Below are 18,097 nucleotides of genomic sequence, written 5' to 3'. Positions count from 1 at the left end.
AAATAAATAAATAAAAGGTCACATTCTGCTAATTTTTCATGTAACCACTTGAGCTTATTTTGTACATTAAAATTACACTGGAAAAATCCAAACAAATAATTTCCTCTTTTAAAATAAAAAAATAAAAAAATTTATTACTTAAAATGCAGTAGCAGGCAATGGACTTTGTTTTAGTCTTTATATTCCAATAAACGATTAATTGATTACTGAATTAGCTAACAATTTTTCCTCTAATTGATTGATCACAATTAATCGTTTCAGTCCTCAACAAGATTTCTTTTTCAAACAGAGTCTGGCAATAGTATTAATAACTCTTCATGAATCTTGATTAAATCAAGATTTAATCATTAGGAGTTTTGTCAAAAAAATAAAAAAAATAATAAAAAGTATATATTCTTTTCCTACCACTTCTGAAATGTGCATTAATTTTAGTTCAATCTGTCATATAAAAGTGATTTGTGATTTTAATGTGATCAAATGTGAAAACATTCAAAAAAATTCCACAGTTTTACAGATTTGTTGTATACTGAGCGATGCAGACTGCTGCCCTTTGTATTTAAAAAAAAAAAAAAAAAGACGTTTTATTTTCATCTAACCTGTAAGAGCAACCTGAGGCAAGGCGTCCTCTGGGTCATCAGTGGTCGTGACTGGCTTAGCTTTCCTTCTCCTCTTGGGGACAACAACACCGTTGACTGAAGACACTTTCTTTTTCCTCGCTAGCTTGGCCGGACGCTGAGCCACTTTGGGCCGTCTCTTTTTCTTCTGAGACTCAAACGTTTGAGTTCGTGCATCTGGTGGAAAAGCTACGGGATTCTACAAAGAGAATTAAACATGTATTAAATCATTTCAAAAAGTTTTGTCTCACATTAAACCCAATTCAATTTCCAACTGCTCTTAGCATGTTCTGAATTAGTTTCAATCCCTCAAGAAAAAGTTTTTTGGAGTCATTAAAAATAAGCTTGCCGGAAGGGAGGGGACGTCCAGGCCCAGCCTGGGTTCCGTCTCTCGGTGCGTCTCGTCAGTGAGATCCATATTCAGCTTTTCCAAGATGAGAGGGTTCAGATGGGGCCCATCCCCGTCGTAAGTAAACCCAAAGCTGTCGATGCGCTGGTCCGGTGCCATGCCGACAGCTTCTTTGGCCTGAATGACGCCCATGTTCCACTGAGCCTGGAGGTTACGGGGAACCGAGGGAGCCATCTGCAAACCAGACAAGACATGAACTCTGCGGCATGCAACGCTTTGAGATTTGTTTTTTGATCCAAATATTAAGTCTCTCTAAAGTATTTAAAACTCTTGAACTAACTCAGATTTTGCTACAATCACAGAACTTAACATTTTACTGGGATAGAACAGTAAAGTCACAAAATAATGAAGCAAAGGGCGAAAAGGAGGTTACATATTTACAATGTGGCGATGCAACAAGTAGCCAAAATTATTTTAAGCTGCATCTTTCACACACAAACATAATTTAATTCATTCAGTTTAGAGTTGAGCTTTGTGTAATGTTAGATGAACTCTTACATGTGTGTCTTATTAAATAAACACGTTTCCACCACAGCTCACTACTGTTGGTAGAGTCAGGACACTTTTGTAACATTTTTGATCTCAAGGAGAATTATTAACATCCTGGTTAAAAAAAGGTTGATCATGTTGGTACAAGGAGCGGCCATACTGGATATCAATGTCGATGTTTGAAAAATTCTCAGACTTTCCGAGTGGGAAGTTGGAAAGTCTGAGAAAATCAGAATTCCAGCTGATTTTTTTTCCAACTCATAAGTCAGAATTTCCAGGTTCCGCGGCAAACCATTCCATTATTGTGAACAATGCATTTATAATACAATAAGTTTTTTTCTTGTAGGAGAGGGAAGTTTAAATCATTGTAGATCCAAAACCTAAACATTTTTCACATTATTAAAAGAAAGACATCCAGTTTGCAAATTCTTTTGGGCTCAGAAGAATAAAAAGTAAAACATTCTGCATAGTCTTAGCAATAACAACAGGATTTGGGCCAATCTCTCTTTAATAATGTTTGCTGTATTAAGCGAAGTTTAATAAATTAAATAAAAGTAGATTTGGGTTATCTGAAGTCTGCTTTTCAGTAGAAGTCAGTTTATAAATGCGATACCATTTGATGTGAAATTAAACAGAGAATGAAAAGCATGGTTAAAAGACAAGTGCTTTGTGTTGTATTTAATTTTTTCCATTGTAGAAAATTTTAATTTTTCAATAATAATTTTGCTCTAATTAAAAATAAAAAAGTTCATCTGCATCAATCACTGGTTTTGGATGTTCTCTAACATTTTTTGATAAAGTGGAGTGTTTAGCTGCTGCAGGATATATTATTATTATTATTTTTTTTAAATCAAGTAGTAACGAAGCTCTCCCTGTTCACAAAGAAAATGGAAAAGGTAACTAACCTTTCTATGAGCAGCGCTGGAGGCTGGTGGTTTGTTTCTCTGGCTGAGCTCCACATACTGCTCCTCCCCAGTGAAGGACACCATGTTCTTCTCAAAGACAAAGCCTCTCTCTGGAGCGTCCCCAAAATACTGGATGTGGTAAAGGAGGCCTAACCTGCTGTTGGAGGCTACAGACGACACAAAAACATGGACATTACAGCAAAATATACAAATGGCATTATTTCTCCTATTAATAAAGCTTCAGTGTTTATGGTTGTCACCTTTCTGTTTGAAGTGACTGTTGAGTTCTGGGTCTCTGGTCACCATGCAAGGCCACCATGGGTACCCCGACACCTTGGTCCAAACCAGATCCCCCACGCAGAACCGGGTAGGTACAGGACGCTCTTCTGTTATTGGCTCCGGCTCTTCGGACACGACTGCGGCCTGAGGAGGAGAAAAAACAAAAACATATTTACTGCTTGCTGACTTTACGGAAGCCTGTTACCGTCCATTAGATGCTGCTCTCTGCTTCTGTTCAGGCCAGGTGTTAGAACAGCCTGCTGCTCTGCTCAGTCATTCAATGGCTCTCAGTCTTGGAAATAAGCAAAATTTCATCTCTGCTCTTTGGTTTTGGTTATTTGTTCTTCAGTGCAGCGTCATGGCAACGCCTCCAGCTTGGCAGATATTCGCGCCAGCCGGAATAAAGACATTAACTTTCTGATGTGCAAATGTGAAACTGTAGCTAGCAAACACATATACAGACAAATCTACATATAATACTGTACATTTGTTCATTTCCATCCCCTCTTGATTTTTTTTAATTAAACATCTTTTTTGGTTTTCTATTTGGGAATTTTCCTAAACCTGCAACTAATGATAATTTTAATAATTGATTATTCTAATGACTAAACGGATTTTTAAAAATGTGCAAATTATGTTTATTTATAGTTTTAAAGATTTAAACCAGGTTAAACTAAAACTGCCACTCGAGTTTTATGTAGATCATATTTACAGACCGGGGGGGGGGGGGGGGGGGGCACCTATTGCAAAAAGTATATAACTTTTGTAATTTCTACTCTGAGTGTATTCTTTCAGCAAAGAAAGAATACTGGAGTCTGTATACTCCTGTTAATGATTAATCAATTACTATTTCAATAATCAATTCATTTAGTCAATTTTTACAGAAAAAAGAAAAAAATTTTAAGAACAATCATGTACAGTAATAATGTTCTTGTATATTGCATTTGAAAACTGTAAAATGTCTCAGTATCAACGGCTAAACCAGCAATATAAAACACTTCATAGAGATTTTTCCCTTTTGGCTTTCTACCTCATTTGCCGCTTCTGCTTCTCCGATAACCTCCGTCTGGTCAGGCGTCTCCATGGCGATGACAGAGCTGCGGTTCAGAATAAGTTTGGGTTTGTTGGATCTCCCCCTCCTTTTCTTCACTTCCTGTCCCAGCTCATGTCCAGGTGAAGCGCTCTCTGTGGCTGTGACCAAGCTGGTCCCGTCTGCACAGGAAGGCTCCAGCGGGGGCTGTTCCGCCGCCTGCGGTACGGTCGCCTTCAGCTCGGCCTCGACATGAGGCGTACAGTTGTGCTGGTGGGCGTCGTTGGTGGCGGGCGCCTCGTCACCTTTCAGCATGGGAGGCTCTGGGGTGCAGAGCTTGGGCAGAGCGTCCTGGTCGCCATTCAGCACCAGGGAGGTGAGGTCCTTCAGCCTGTCGTGGCTGTGGTTGTGGCCGGACATCTTCTGGAGGACGCCGTCCTGGAGCGTGGCGGCGAGCTGTGCGGCGGCTTTGTCCATCAGCAGAGCAGGGTCGCTGCCCATGTCTGCCCGGCCCTTCAGGGTGCTCAGGGACTCGGGCGGCTGCTTCATGCTGATCGGGTTGGATGGCTCAGGCATTGCAGGCAGGGAGCTACCAATGCCGTCCATTCCATCTGACCCGTCCACACTCACCGAACTGCAGTAGAAACACACATGCACACCAGTTAAAGGGCCAGAATCATTCATTTTCCAGCCACATCAAATCATTATATAGTACAACCATGCAACTATGTTAAAAATATATTAAATACGAGTCAAAAGAAATATTATATACATTAATGTCTTGAAATTGGGCCTCGGTCTCTTTAAAAACTCCTGCTCTTTCTGAAACTTTGCCTTCAGGAAGTCATCACAACATGGCTCCTCTCTTAACCCTTTAATAACGTTTTTACCAGCATTGCACTAAGAAGCAGCTCTGATAAAGAGCTCAACAGATGTGTAGTTCCACCAGGTATTTGCTAATTGCTCCTGGCGAGTCTGAAGGAGCTGAGTGGGGGAGTTGCAGGTGAGAGCTGCTCTGTAAGGCCGAAGCGCAGAAATTTGGAAACTGCAGCATCAAGGAGGAGCTTTGTCCTCGAAGGCAAAGGTAGGTCCAGCTGAATGGTTGCCATGGGAGATTAAAGGATTTCTCAAACAAGCATTAAAGAATCCAGGCAACACTCCAGGTATGTTTTTGATGAAGGAACAACATTATAACATGATAAGCTCAAAAAAGTTGATTTCCCATAATACTGGCCCTTTATAACACAACAGGCTGATTCCTTTTAGATCAGACATGATGCCTGATTTGCACATCCTCTTTAAAATGGCTGATTTTTTAAGGTGAAACTGTAAGCAATACAAACAAACTTTTGTTTGTATTTCCTTTTAACTCATGAAAAGCACTTTGAATCGACTTGTTGCTGGAAATGTGCTATATAAATAAAATTACCTTACCTAAAAGTAATGAAAACAAAGAAGCCTGAAACATTCCCTGCAATTCCCTCTTTTTTTTAATGACTGTGCTGCACCACAATGGGAAACTGGAACAGTAAACCATGGCCTCCAGCACACTCTGTAACCTTTAGCATCATTTATGTCAGGTGTGAGGATATTTTGCCCAAAGCTGAAACAAGAAAAACAGGCAGTGTGTCTTATTTGCATGCAAGGTGTGTATTCACGACCACCAGACATAACATTGAAAACTGAATTCCAAGTATTTCTTTTGAGTGCTACGCAGCTACCCAAAAAGAAAAAAACACACACACACACACAAAATTAACATTTGTTTTTTTCTTTTCATCTTCAGATTAGCTTTTCCACCATCCAGAACATCTAAATTGCCAGATGTGGCCCAGAAGCAGCCTGCATTATCCAATTTAATACATTACTGGCTCATTAGTTAAACTGTAGACACGTTGTAAAGTTCAGAACAGAAAAACGATTAAGCATGGACAATATAAAAAGGGAGTTCAGTGGCGTTGTGCTGTCTGGAGGGCTTAACTGTGTGTGGGCCCCCAAAATTACATTTTATTTAGGGCCCCTCTCAGCATAGGGTCGCCCTGAGAGTTCACTGCAACAGTAAATTCATCTCTAAGCAACGGCGTTTTAGAAATTTTACAATAAACTGACGTGATTTTACACATAAATGTACGCAAACGGCATATTTAGAACGTTAAAACCTACATTATTAACATAAAAATATGTGGAAAAGCACAACTAACGAGGTCTATTCCAGTTTATGTTCAGTATATCCATTTTAAACATCAAATAAGGACACTGAGTAGCCGGAAATTCTCTCACCACGACATTACTGAATTCCCTTGGAAGAAGAGCGGCTATGGTGCTAGCTGCAGACCGGGGCCAAGCAGGGTGAAGGCTTCCCCGTATTCGGTAAAAGCCCCAGTGAGTGGGTGGTGAAAACTGCCACTAACAATCGTTGCAAAAGCCGCGGAAACTGAAGCAGCTGACAAGCAGGAGCGGAGCGAACCGGAGGCCGAATAATTGCTGAAAGTCAACGCGTTTCAGTTAATAATGGAATTAATATTGACGTATAATGCGGGTAACATTACCAGTAGCAGCACAAGAACACGGCTAAAATACTATAGTCGGCGTCAAAACACCCGCTTTTTACCGGCTAGCAAGAAACAGGAACTTCAGCTATCATGTCATGCAAGAAAGGCTCCGACTATAACCTGGAGAGAAAGGAGCGATGCTGGAAATCTCATGGATTCAAGCAACCGAGAAATTCCCTATTGAGCCGCATCTCTTGTCATCAGTAGTCAGCCATTACACCGGGCTCCAGCAAATAGACAAAGCCGCCTCCAAAATGCTAAATGGAAAATTTATTAGCAAAAGAGCTCAAACAACTCCTTGACAAACAACGGAAGTAGTAACGGCGAGGGGGTTAATGTGTTTAAGTTGCTTAGCCATTATTTCAAAGTCATTCTTAAAGTGTAGGCGCCATGACAGCTTGTTGCAAGAAAGCTAACCGTGGCTAACTTGAGCGTACCATAGAAGCCAAGCCAAACTGCTAGCTTAACGTTAGCATAGTTAGTCGGCTTGCTAAAATGGAAGCCCGGCCTGAAGAAATGTCCGCTAAAAAACTCATCCTAGCAAATAGCTTCGGACTGACACTGTCATAAAGGACCGCTTCTCTGTGTTTACCTGTCGAATATCCTCTAGGGTGGTTAAAGGGAAAAATTGCTCATATTCATCCTGGAAAGCGAATCATTTCATTCAAGTCGAATAAAAAAGCTTGCGGGAAACTCAAACTCCGCGGCCGACCAGCGGGAAAAAAGCTCACTTCCGATTGGTCGCGAGCAGAGCTGCGAGTATCCAACCGGTTCTTTCAAAAAAAATCCAACCGTAGAAAGGAGCTGACCTCGGTGTCCCCTCTCTGCTTTCACACTACTTTTTTTTTCTTTTTTAATTTTACAAATATGCACAAAATGTCGAGAGTAAAATGTCAAATATACTTTGAAACGCACGTCATTTAAATACAATAAAGATATGACCGAAAATCAAAACTTTTAATCAAAACTCACCTACAGAAGTGAATTGTATTCATATATAGTTGCCTTTCTAAATATGAAAGTTTTGCGTTAGACTTTGCTTATTTGTTAGGTTACTTTTACCAGCTTTTGTTGAATCATTTATAGTCAATAATAATTTCGGGTGAAAACGTTTTTTTGCAGTCTACTGCTAGCTTTATTGGTGGCATAATTGAAATCAAAATGCTTTGCTAATCCCAATGGGAAATAAAACGTTCTTGTAACTCATATTATCTAAGGATCTTCTGAACTGTTGTTGATGCCAATGGGCAGGAAGAATCTCTTGTAGCAGTGTGTGTTACAGCAACCTGAAGAAGCCTCTGACTGAAGACTCTATTGTTGTATGATACTCTATTGTTGTATGATAGTCTCATGACGAGGATGTTCAGTAATGTTTCCTTTGTATGAATAATTCCTCTTTCCACAGTGCCTTGTATTTACTGTTGCATCTCCGGTCCAGTCTGTTGTCCAGGTGAACAGCAAGGTACGCATACTCCTCCCTCCACTTCTTCTCCCAGTTTGACCTCACCCTGTTCTGTGGACTGTCTTCCTGTCTTCTGGCTCTTATTTACAGGCTGGATTTAGGGGTGTGTGGCCCCCTTGCCCTAGAGTAGTAGTAAAATGGTCTACTTACACAAGTTTCTTTTTTATATATATACATATTGAGATAGACTGAACATGTTCAAAGTTTTAGGCCAAACTCTAAAAATGTATTTGTCTTTTTTGGAAAGTTCCTTGTAAACAATGGAATCATTTCTATAAATGTCTCCATCCATAGAAAAAAACAAAACACAAAAACAACGCTACACTAGGCTTGCACGAGCTTGCTGTTGTTGCACAAAAATCAAACTGAATGCATAAAGAAATAGGGCCATAAGTTTTCTTTTAGAACTTCTTGTGGAAATCCATAAAACTGGTTCATCAAGTTTCCAAATGCCTGAAGTTGCCTCATTCATCATTCAAAATGATTGTATGCAAACACCATTAAAATGTCCTTTAGTCATAATGTCGAGATGAGCATGTTTTGATGTGGAACATCTACGTCAACACTAAGACAAAAACAAAAGACTCTGTGAAGATCCCCACTGTAGTTGGTAGATGAGTCATATCCACAGTGGAACAAGTTCAGCACTGACATAGGCTAAAAGGCCACTCATAGAAGAAGACTCCATTACTGCCAAAACAACATGCAAAGCCAAAAATATAGTCCTTGGACTCAGGAACAAAAACCTTATTTTCAGAAATACGTCCCATGGTCTGATGAAACTAAACTTGAAGTGATTGGCCATAATTATCATTTGAAGGAATGCATCATCCCAGCTGTTAAGTATTTTGGTGGCGTCGTCAGACAGTGTGGGAATTTTGCTGCCGGAGGAACTGGTAAAATACACGATAAGAAAATATTAAGATAATTTAAAGCTTGAACACAAATGGGTCTTTGAAATGGACAATAACCTTAAGCAGATCACCAAATTACTTACAAAGTGGCTTAGTGACAACAAAGTTAATGTTTTGGAGTGGCCATCACAAATCCCTGATCTCAATCCTCAGTAAGCCATTTAAAAGTCTGGGTCAGGTTAAACAATTGAAATGTAAAATAAACAAGTCTTTCAATATTGTGAAAGTGCGGTTACAGCGCCACCTTGTGGTTTGGCACTTTTCTCTGTGGCATGTGTACACTGTAGGTCTGAGTCAAAGGATTCTGTTTCAGTTTGTCCAGAATTTGAAATGTTTGAGTTTCATATTGGAAAATCCTTAATTTGGTTAATTTTTATTCAGTTAATTTACATAGTGCTGACAGTGGGTGTGTCCTCAAGCCATCTTACAAAAAAAAATGAAATAAAAATAAACAAATAAATAAAACAAAAAAGCCACTAGATGTACAGAAATATAAAACCAATTTAGTTTAATCATAAAGACACGTTAAAAGTCAATCACACTCGATTTTATTGTAGTAATACAACCATGCAGTGAGTCAAGTTCAGCTCATTTATAGTTGGTGAAATGTTTTACCTGAGGAAACCGAGCAGATTGTGTTAAGTAACTGAATTTTCAGCAATCCGTCCTTGTTAACTTGCATGTAGCAACAGTGGAGAGGAGCACTCCCCTTTAACAGGAAGAAACATCCAGCAGAACCTGGTTCACTGTGACTGTGCTGCTGAGATTTTTTTTCTTTTAATTAATTAATTAATTTATTTTTTATTATTTTATTTTTTACATTAAAAGGTATATATAATTCATAGAGGCAGAAGTTCCTTTGGTTTCTGTGTCTATAAGAGAGAGACGAGTCAAGTGTATCGTCTACAGAAAGACAACAGGAAATTATTGCAACAAATTAGTGGCTAAAAAACACCTCCTTCTGGTGTTTTGATCCTCCAGTTATGCATAAAATTAATGATGAGGCTTTGTTTTCTTATTACCATCCTCACATTTGGAACACCGTAAAGACATGAGGCCACCGTAAAGGCCTCATGCTGAAAGCAAATAGTCTTTAAGGCTGACTTTTATTTCAACTTTATTAACTGTTCGCGAATTTTATTTTATCTAAATTATGGTTTATGACTTGTTTCTTTATTTGAATATTTATTTTTGCTACTTCTAATTAAATTGCATTTTATATTAAATCACTGTTGTAAAGAATCTGACTTTTATCGGTGAATTAAAAGCTTTTATTTTTAAACTTAACCGGAAGCATGTGCTGAACGTAAGATCTGACGTCATTCAGAAGCTTCCCCGGCTGCTTTCTGTCATGCGCGTGAAAGGAAAGGAAGGACATGACATGGGGTTATATTTTCCACTGACCACATAAACGAGCTCCTGATACTGTTTTAGTTCAATTACTTTGGGTTTCTATGTTTCGCTTTAGTAGGACGTTTAATTAACCTCTAGTATAAGCTGAGGCTAGCTAGTCGAGCAGCTAGCTTTTTAACTCGCTGTTTAAAAGGAGCAACTTTAGCCCACAAAGCATGGCGTTAATCCTGTTTACGAGGTCTCGGACACCTTTAATGAAAACGTCCCGGTCGTTAAAGAACGAATTCCGGAAAGGTAAAGGTAAGGTTTCCGTTTCGGTCTTTCACTAGCTAACATGGGCTTTATTATCATTACAGTGAAGCTAACAGTTAGCTTGGACATGTTAGCATCTAGAAGAGTCCTGTCTTTTCAAGTGCAGCTCGTCCTGTTGAATTTTTAGGTGGACTAAATGTGACAGCAGCAGATATGAACACACTGCACATTTTAATTACGATTTCGTTAATTGTGACAGTGAGCAATTTAGTGATTCATTTGAATCATTAAGTAAAACCTATGTCAACTGAGGTGATAGGGGAACACATGATCAAGTATTCAGGTTATCTGAGGGCAATTCCTCTTAAGCGCCCGTTTACAGTGCAAGGTGATGCTCTTGTTGCCATGGCAAACAGGTGCTCCTCAGTTTACAAAAGCTATATTAGGGAAGAAAGATTAAAATATGTCACAAAAAACACAAAAACAATATTTACCATGCAATAAACATTCATTATGTAAAGCAAAACCGATTACTCAAATTCACTCGTAATTTGAGTTACTAGTGACTCAAATTACTAGTAATTTGAGTCACTAAATAGTGATTTATTCAAAATCACTAGTAAGTAAGCAAAATTTATCTGCTTTGATAAATTTTTTGTTTTGAGTATAATGTCTGATATATTTTTTGTGTTAGTCAAATAACTTGCAGCACATTGGCTCAGCACATTTCCTCACCTCCTTCTGAAAAGTCTTAATTAGCAGGTCAGACTTAAAGGAATGAAAATCTGACCAGGCCTTGAAAAGGCTGATCGGTGCATTTCTGCTGATTTTTATGTCCAAGATGAAGCACAAGTTATCTAAGGTTTAGTCTTAGTTTATCTTAGTGTTGCTCAACATGTCACGACTTTGGAGTGTTGTGTAAGAGGAATTATGATGTTTCAAATGTGTCGGAACTGGATAGCTTTCCAGTCTGTACTATAGTAAGGTGTTATTTTTGACTCACTGACTGGTTTGATCTGGATTAGCTCAGTGTGGCTCGATGTCATTTTGATGAGCCTGTCCAGTAAGCTGATGAATTTCCACGTTGGCTATCAAGATGAAGTGCCCAGTTGCACTTTGGTTATGTAATTTCTAAGTGGATCACAGTGAGGTCAGTGAAGGACATTGATGGCATTAGTAAATGTTGAGATAAACATCTGCAGTGTTTAAAATGTGTGCTTGAAAAGTTCATAAAGAGTTTTTGTCTGTCCACGTTGCCTATCCATGTGCTTTTGGCTGCGGGCCCAAATTACCAGACAGATAGCACAGCTTCCACGAATAAAGGTCAACGCCTTTTCGCCACTTGAGACCCAGGGAGTTCAGTTCTTCTGTTTTGGTTTTAAAGTTCCTGTTGCCCAACACTGTGTTCTGCCCTCTTGGTGAACCCTACTCTATAAACATACACTTGCTGCAGTTTAACATTAAGATTTAATGTTACATTTTTATAACCTTATATCAAATTTTCTCGGTTTTAAGTCTACATTCGTTTTCATTACAGGTATATTTAATTTATTACTAAAATGTCCAGTTCTGGGTAAAGGATTTAAACAATTTGCATCATTTTTATATACATTGACAATGTTTTCTTCCTCACTGTCTGACCAGACTTGAAGTTTTCTCGTTCAGGTTGGATAAGATTCCTAATATTATCTCTATTTACTAAATACCATAATAAGTGGATATCTTTATAATGTTTTTTTCTTTAAATTTCTTTGCGTCAGCATATTTAATAAATTGTCTTTTAAACTGTCTGACATGAATCAAGGGTGCCGCACATTCTTTCAAATATTTTTCACATTAATAAGCTGGAATTCTGTTCAAATCCTCCTGACAGAAGTGGTGTAGCTGAGTGAGATTTGAAGTCTACGATAAAATATTTGGCCAGTTGGATGGACTCTACTTCCCTTATAGGGCATTCCAGATGTATATTTTTAGTGACTAAAATACACATTGATTCTTTAAAAGCAAAGTTATCTTGGGCCCTGTTTACACAGAGACAATTTTAGGTGTATCCACAAAAGTTTTTAATGTTTAGTCTGTTCATCCACATGGCTTCGACGTCTCAGGCAACCAGAAACATACATGGCATCGTTCTGTGTTTCTTGTGTCACTGTGTGGCAGTGTTACAGTGCCGCCAACTAGCTCGGCACACCTACTACATATAATAAGGCTTGTTATTCATTGCATATAAATTACCACTATTAGTTGTAATGACTCTGGTCCAATTTTCAAACTAACATTTGGGAAAAACTGCAACACAGTAATCTTGCAATTGAGTTGTCTTCAGAGTCCTTATTATTAGCAATTAGCACCATCAGTAAGATTTGCTTTACTAACTATAATGTTTCTAGGGAATAGAAACATTAATCTCTGTTTCTATTTACTAGAACACGTAGAGACTTGTCTTAACTTAGATTTGCAAAAGGCTGCCAAGATTTCTAAACCCAGCATGCTTAATTACAGACAGAGGTTGATAGATCTAAAGAATAAAACAGCAACTTTCTTGTAATCCAGACTTCCTGGTACATGGGGAGAAAAAAGCTGCTTGTTTTGTTCCTTAGCCAGTCTAATAAAATATCCCCAGGGCGTGTCAGACTCGAATGACTTTTTTTTTTTTTTTTTTTCATTCCAGAGCAGGTAATATTCCTACCAAATCTCCAAAAGTGGGACATGACTAATAGATAGTTCAGACTTTTTTCAGTAGCATCCTCAATAGACAGCTGACATACCCATGAACCTATAAATAATTTTCTACTTCTATGTGTTAAACACCTCATTCGCTCAAAATAGTTAATTGAGTCTTCTTCCCTCTGTAACGGTGTCCACACTGAAGAGAGCTGTTGTTGTTGGTGCACCCTGGTAGAAGTTTGGCATAGTGTGTTCACTAATCAGAAAAAGATTGGATTTCATTGTCACCAGTTGGGGTCTACCGAGATAAAAATCATCTGATTCCAGTCATCCCAAGGTTTCCTCCAGAAAACTTGCTAAGTCTGGCAGTAGGGGGCGCTAGAGCAACACTGAGTTCCAGTGAATTAAAAACAAAAAGAAAAACTGACCTCAGTCTCCCTCTGTGTACTCATACTGACCATACCATGTTACCACTGTGCTTCCAACCATTCCAACAAAGAAACTCTTTAACCCGTCTTTGCTATCACTGTTACTGGTGTATAAAAAAACCTATACAGTGATGCCTCATTTTTCACGGGGGTTGCGTTCCGAAAATAACTCGCGATAATCGAAATCCGCAATGTAGTTACCTTTAGTTTTTACAATTATTACACAGGATAATTAAATACTCTACATTGAAACCAAAGAACAAAACCTGTTTTCAGGTCAGCGGATGTGCGTGTTCATCAATTGGGCCTTAATGTGATCTGGAGTCATGTTATTAAAGCGTCTCCTCCAACCTGCTCCGCGAGATTCACAGCTGTATTTACGGCAGAGCGATGGATCTTGTCAAGCGAGCCTCCGGTCGGGTTTTGCGCTGCCTCTGGCCACAGTTTTTTCCAGCAGGCATTCAAAGTTTTCAGCTTTCATCTCCTGAATGGCCAATCTGTATTACTTATATTTAAATACCGTAACGTTATTAGCACACAGGTAGAGAAGGAGCTCGGCGACTGTTTAGCCAATCAGGACGCAGAACACAATGCACTGTGAAAAAAAACTGCACAAAAAAATCCGCAAAGCAGCGAGACCCCGAAAGGTGAACCACATTATAGCGAGGGATCACTGTAATAGACAAACAAACAATGCTTAGCCTGGTGGGGATGCAAGTAAAGTCTGGAGGCCCACGAGGCTTATAATACACTGAGGGGAAACCCTGCATCCAGTGTGTTTATAGATCTTCTCTGTTTTGAGAAATTAAGTGCAGCTGGAATATAGGATTCAGTTGTTTTTTGCTCTGGACAAAATCTAGTATAAACACACTAACATAACTAGTTAACAACAAAGCTTACTTTCAGTGTTTTCTTTAAGAGCACGTAAAGAATGGTGATAATGATGACGGAGTGTAGGTTCCAGTTTGATCTCCTTACATCCATTCAGCAGTGGCTGGGAGTCACCCAGTAGGCCAGAGGGAGGCAGAACGACACAAACAAGAGCTGCACCGTTGCGTAATCTACTCTACTGTACTTCCAGGCTTTTCTGCTTGTTACAGTAGGTGGGCGCTCGGTCGCAGAGTGGACGCTGTTCCAGTAATCTCTACGTCCTCCTAGCGATCATGTTCAGCCAGACGTTGCTGGATCCGCTCCAGCCGGCCATGTGAGAGGCAGAGAACGGGCGTGGTCGAGTTCACCGTCCTCACGCCATTGGGTGGAAGAGACCCAGGACTCCACCTTTGCTCTCACTGGAGTTAGTGAACCCGGCTGTGGGCCTCTGGGTGTGAATATTCTGTTTAACAGAATAATGATAATGTTTTATGAATTTGGCATAGATTTGAGAGTTCTAAACTATATTTATTAATTATATGCTCATCAAGGAGCCGGACTATTGGGGGATAAGAGGCAGTCTGCTCTTGAATTTAGCATCACATATGTTTGGATATTACAGTAGCAGTGTGATGACCTGCTAAAGCCTCCAGCAAAGTGAGAAAGTTCAGCAAGTTTCTGTTATGTATTCATTGATAAATGGTTGCCTAAGACACTGGGCTGTGACTTACTAGTCTCTTATTGCTTACCTGGTGGGGATGAGCACTTCTATCATTTCCTCAATAAATTCAGAAAGATCAATACAATAGGTTTGGAAATTATTCACTCTTCTTAAATCTATTCACATTTTGTTCTGTTACATCCGCAAAATTGATTTGGATTTTATGTGATGCAGATAAAAGTAAAAAGCGGGTAAACTTTTACATGCATATGTATTCAACCATCTCGAAGTTGCACTTTGCACATGCACTTTCCACGGCTTTTACAGTTGCAAAAATATAAGGGGTGTGAATACTGTAATAAGACACAACAGACCAATTCAAATAATAAATTTGAATATTACTAAAAAGTCCATGTATTTCAGGAACTTTATCCCCAACAGAAATACATGATGCAGATTAATTAAACACAGATGGATGTTTGAAAGCATGTTTTTGTATTAAGTATGATGATTTTCTGTTTGGAGGTTATGAAAACAAGGCATTTAAAATTAGAATATTACTGCCTTCACTTCATCATAGTTTTTCATTATTCAGCAGTTTTGAGGCAAATGGAGACTGCTGCTGCGCATGTTACTCAACAGGTCGTTGCTAGGTAACCAAAGAGTGAGTGAGTCAGTTGATGCCTCTCACCATTCTTAGCTAGCCGTAAGAGGTTGAGCAGCTAAAGTTTTTCCTTTGCCTTCATCCCACAGAATGCTGTGCTGTTCTGGATCGGAGTTCAGTAAAATTGTTGAACGTTCTATCTGACCTTTTTTCTACTGATATTGATAAAGTCTTTCGCGATCGATATCGTTTTGATTTATTTTCAAAAGCTACTTTTAATTTGACAAATGAACCTCATCAGAATGCATATTCCAATTTATTGAATATGGCTATACATATACATCAGACCTTGAAGAGATTGCTTGTGACGGATTTGCCAATCAGAACCATGAGATGAATTCTTGTTAACTCTGAGTGTTCGTTGTGTTTTTTTTTTTTTATATATTATTTTGCTGGCCAAATTCTCATAGTATTTTGTTTCAGGTAAACTACAGAATGGTTCCTGTTTCAACTGCACAACTCTCAGACTCACCAGTCAAAAGTAAGCCAATCCAATCGCTCTCTTATGAAATTAAACTACCTGACACAACCTTTTTCTATCATGCAGACGAAGATTTAAAATATGTTTGTATCCTTTTGTATTGACAGGCTTGACGTTCTCCAGCTCGGCAGCTTGACCCGTGTCTTCTCCGTCAGCCCATCCTGCCCCCTGTCCGATGAATACATGGCACCCTGTCAGAATCTGGACCCACAGCGACCGTACTGTGCATTTGCCGCGGCTTCCTCCAATCCGGCCTGGCGTACGACAGGCTCACCTCAGTACTTCCCAGGCGTCAGGTGGATACACACCTCAAGGAGACGATGGGATGACTCAAAATTGGAGAAATCCCTAAAATCCTTAAAAGACAAAAAAATGAAGCTGGAGGAAGGCGGGCCCGTGTACAGCCCCACACTGGACGTTGAGCCCGTCAGACGGACGATCCGGCAGCGGGTCATCGACGAAATCAAGCACTACTACCATGGCTTCAGGCTGCTGTGGATTGACACCACCATCGCGGGGCGCATGTTGTGGAAGATCCTGAATGGGAATCCTCTGTCTCGTCGTGAAAGGAGACAGGTAAGAATAGACGCACTTTTACGTCCGAGTCAGTAACTTTACTCAAAAGCAGCAATGTTTGTTACTCAATTTTGATAGAGACGACAGGGTTGTTGTCCTGCTGGGAGGATGGGACAAGCTTTTATTTATCTCCATTCATCAACTAGCTTTTCAGATTTCAGCCCCATAACATGATGGTGCCACCACCATGCTTCACTGTAGGATGCTGTATTCACAGTAATGTGTCTCATTATTTTTATGATAGACACAACATTCCTGACCAGTGCACCCTCTGCCTTTGTCTTTCTGTGGTTGCTGGCTTTCTTTATGCATAGAGACGAGTTTTTTTGGAGCGCAAACTCCTTCAGAGTTCCCAACAGCCTCCGGGTTGCACCTCCAACTAACACTCCCATTGCCCAACAGGTTGCTGTGTGTCTTGTGCAAGTTGTCCAAAGGCCATGAGTTCAGAGGTAACTAGGTAAGGAGTCGAGCCCAGCAGCTGAGACTTCTTGTTCCGTACAGTTTAATCCAGAGCTTTTCACGCCTAATGGGATCAATTACAGGAAATAACCACCAGCTGTGTGTTTACTCACCAGTGGCTCAGCAGCATTCTGTTGCTTTAGTAAAACTCTTTAGGGATGAGGTTTACATGTAGAAACAGAGATCTGAGACTTTGACTTTAGTTCTTAACCTCCCAGAGTTTGTCATGTCTACGACTTCCACAACTTCAACACCAGAAGAAGAGACAAAGAGAGGAAACACCCAGCCTAAAACATTCTGAAAGAAGGCAAATGATTCAATTTATTCTGTAGTTTTCACTCTTGTAGTAACAGCTACTATTCACTTTGCCTTGTGTTGACTGAAATAATCTGAAGGTCAGGTTGAGGAAAGCAGAGCAGATCAGCAGAGGTCAGACTAACTGCGGCAGCATTTCTCAGTCAGTCTGGATGGAACAGATTACAGTGACGTGATTGGCTGCTTGCCACTGCTCCGTCCACAATGTAGACTGGATGTACTGCTGGAGTTTAGTGACGCTCTAGGGTTTGCATTGGTGTCTTTTGGTTTGGTCTTTTGGCTCGTTAAGAGTAAGCATCACTAAACTGCTATATATCCAGTCTTGATCAGGCAAAAAAAAAGAAAGATTTGTTTCTTATTTTAGCAGAACAACTCTTTACGTTCATTTCTACAAGTAGATGTCATTGATAGTCTCATTTTTAACTGTTTAAAGCAAACATACAAGGTGACAGTATTGTCACAACATAGAACAACCTGTTGTCTGTTTGCCATAACAAAGCAGATCATTGGCATTTCTACGTATACAGTAAATAAACCTAAAATATCAAATAAAGTCAGAAAATAAAACAAGAAAACTGATGATTTCTCTATTGTTCTTAAAATATGTTTTAAAATCCTTGAACTAGCTCATGACAACTTCGGATCATGTAGTACAGTGGTCCCCAAACTACGGCCCGCGGGCTGGATGCGGCCCGCCTCCACATTTGGTCCGGCCCC

At 39.6% G+C, this 18,097-nt stretch overlaps 2 protein-coding genes across 12 annotated transcripts in view; one reads left to right on the top strand and one right to left on the bottom strand.

Moving 5' to 3' along the window:
• Positions 1 to 7,060, bottom strand: part of nsd2 (nuclear receptor binding SET domain protein 2) — a 20,883-nt gene extending 13,823 nt beyond the window's left edge. The window contains exons 1-6 of one of the 3 annotated variants that reach the window (XM_015040618.1): positions 6,871 to 7,060; positions 3,727 to 4,360; positions 2,665 to 2,840; positions 2,418 to 2,586; positions 964 to 1,197; positions 597 to 813 (exon numbers count right to left, since the gene is read on the bottom strand). In XM_015040618.1, the coding sequence (XP_014896104.1) occupies positions 597 to 813; positions 964 to 1,197; positions 2,418 to 2,586; positions 2,665 to 2,840; positions 3,727 to 4,332 (1,402 nt within the window). In that variant the 5' untranslated portion in view covers positions 4,333 to 4,360; positions 6,871 to 7,060. Of the gene's footprint in view, positions 1 to 596; positions 814 to 963; positions 1,198 to 2,417; positions 2,587 to 2,664; positions 2,841 to 3,726; positions 4,361 to 6,006; positions 6,774 to 6,870 lie in introns of those variants that run through there. The other 2 variants (XM_015040614.1, XM_015040617.1) reach the window with 2 other exon arrangements.
• Positions 7,061 to 9,963: 2,903 nt separating this feature from the next.
• The window catches only part of letm1 (leucine zipper-EF-hand containing transmembrane protein 1), a 24,581-nt gene continuing 16,447 nt past the window's right edge, over positions 9,964 to 18,097 (top strand). For 6 of the 9 annotated variants that reach the window (XM_015040611.1, XM_015040607.1, XM_015040610.1 and 3 more), the window contains exons 1-3: positions 9,965 to 10,307; positions 15,973 to 16,030; positions 16,138 to 16,606. In XM_015040611.1, the coding sequence (XP_014896097.1) occupies positions 10,223 to 10,307; positions 15,973 to 16,030; positions 16,138 to 16,606 (612 nt within the window). In that variant the 5' untranslated portion in view covers positions 9,965 to 10,222. Of the gene's footprint in view, positions 10,308 to 15,972; positions 16,031 to 16,137; positions 16,607 to 18,097 lie in introns of all 9 variants that reach the window. The other 3 variants (XM_015040605.1, XM_015040613.1, XM_015040612.1) reach the window with 3 other exon arrangements.

The sequence above is a fragment of the Poecilia latipinna genome, unplaced genomic scaffold, assembly GCF_001443285.1.
Source record: "Poecilia latipinna isolate Pla-1442-1.1 unplaced genomic scaffold, P_latipinna-1.0 Scaffold519, whole genome shotgun sequence".
NCBI classification, from domain to species: Eukaryota; Metazoa; Chordata; class Actinopteri; order Cyprinodontiformes; family Poeciliidae; genus Poecilia; species Poecilia latipinna.
This window is presented reverse-complemented; position numbering and strand designations above follow the sequence as displayed.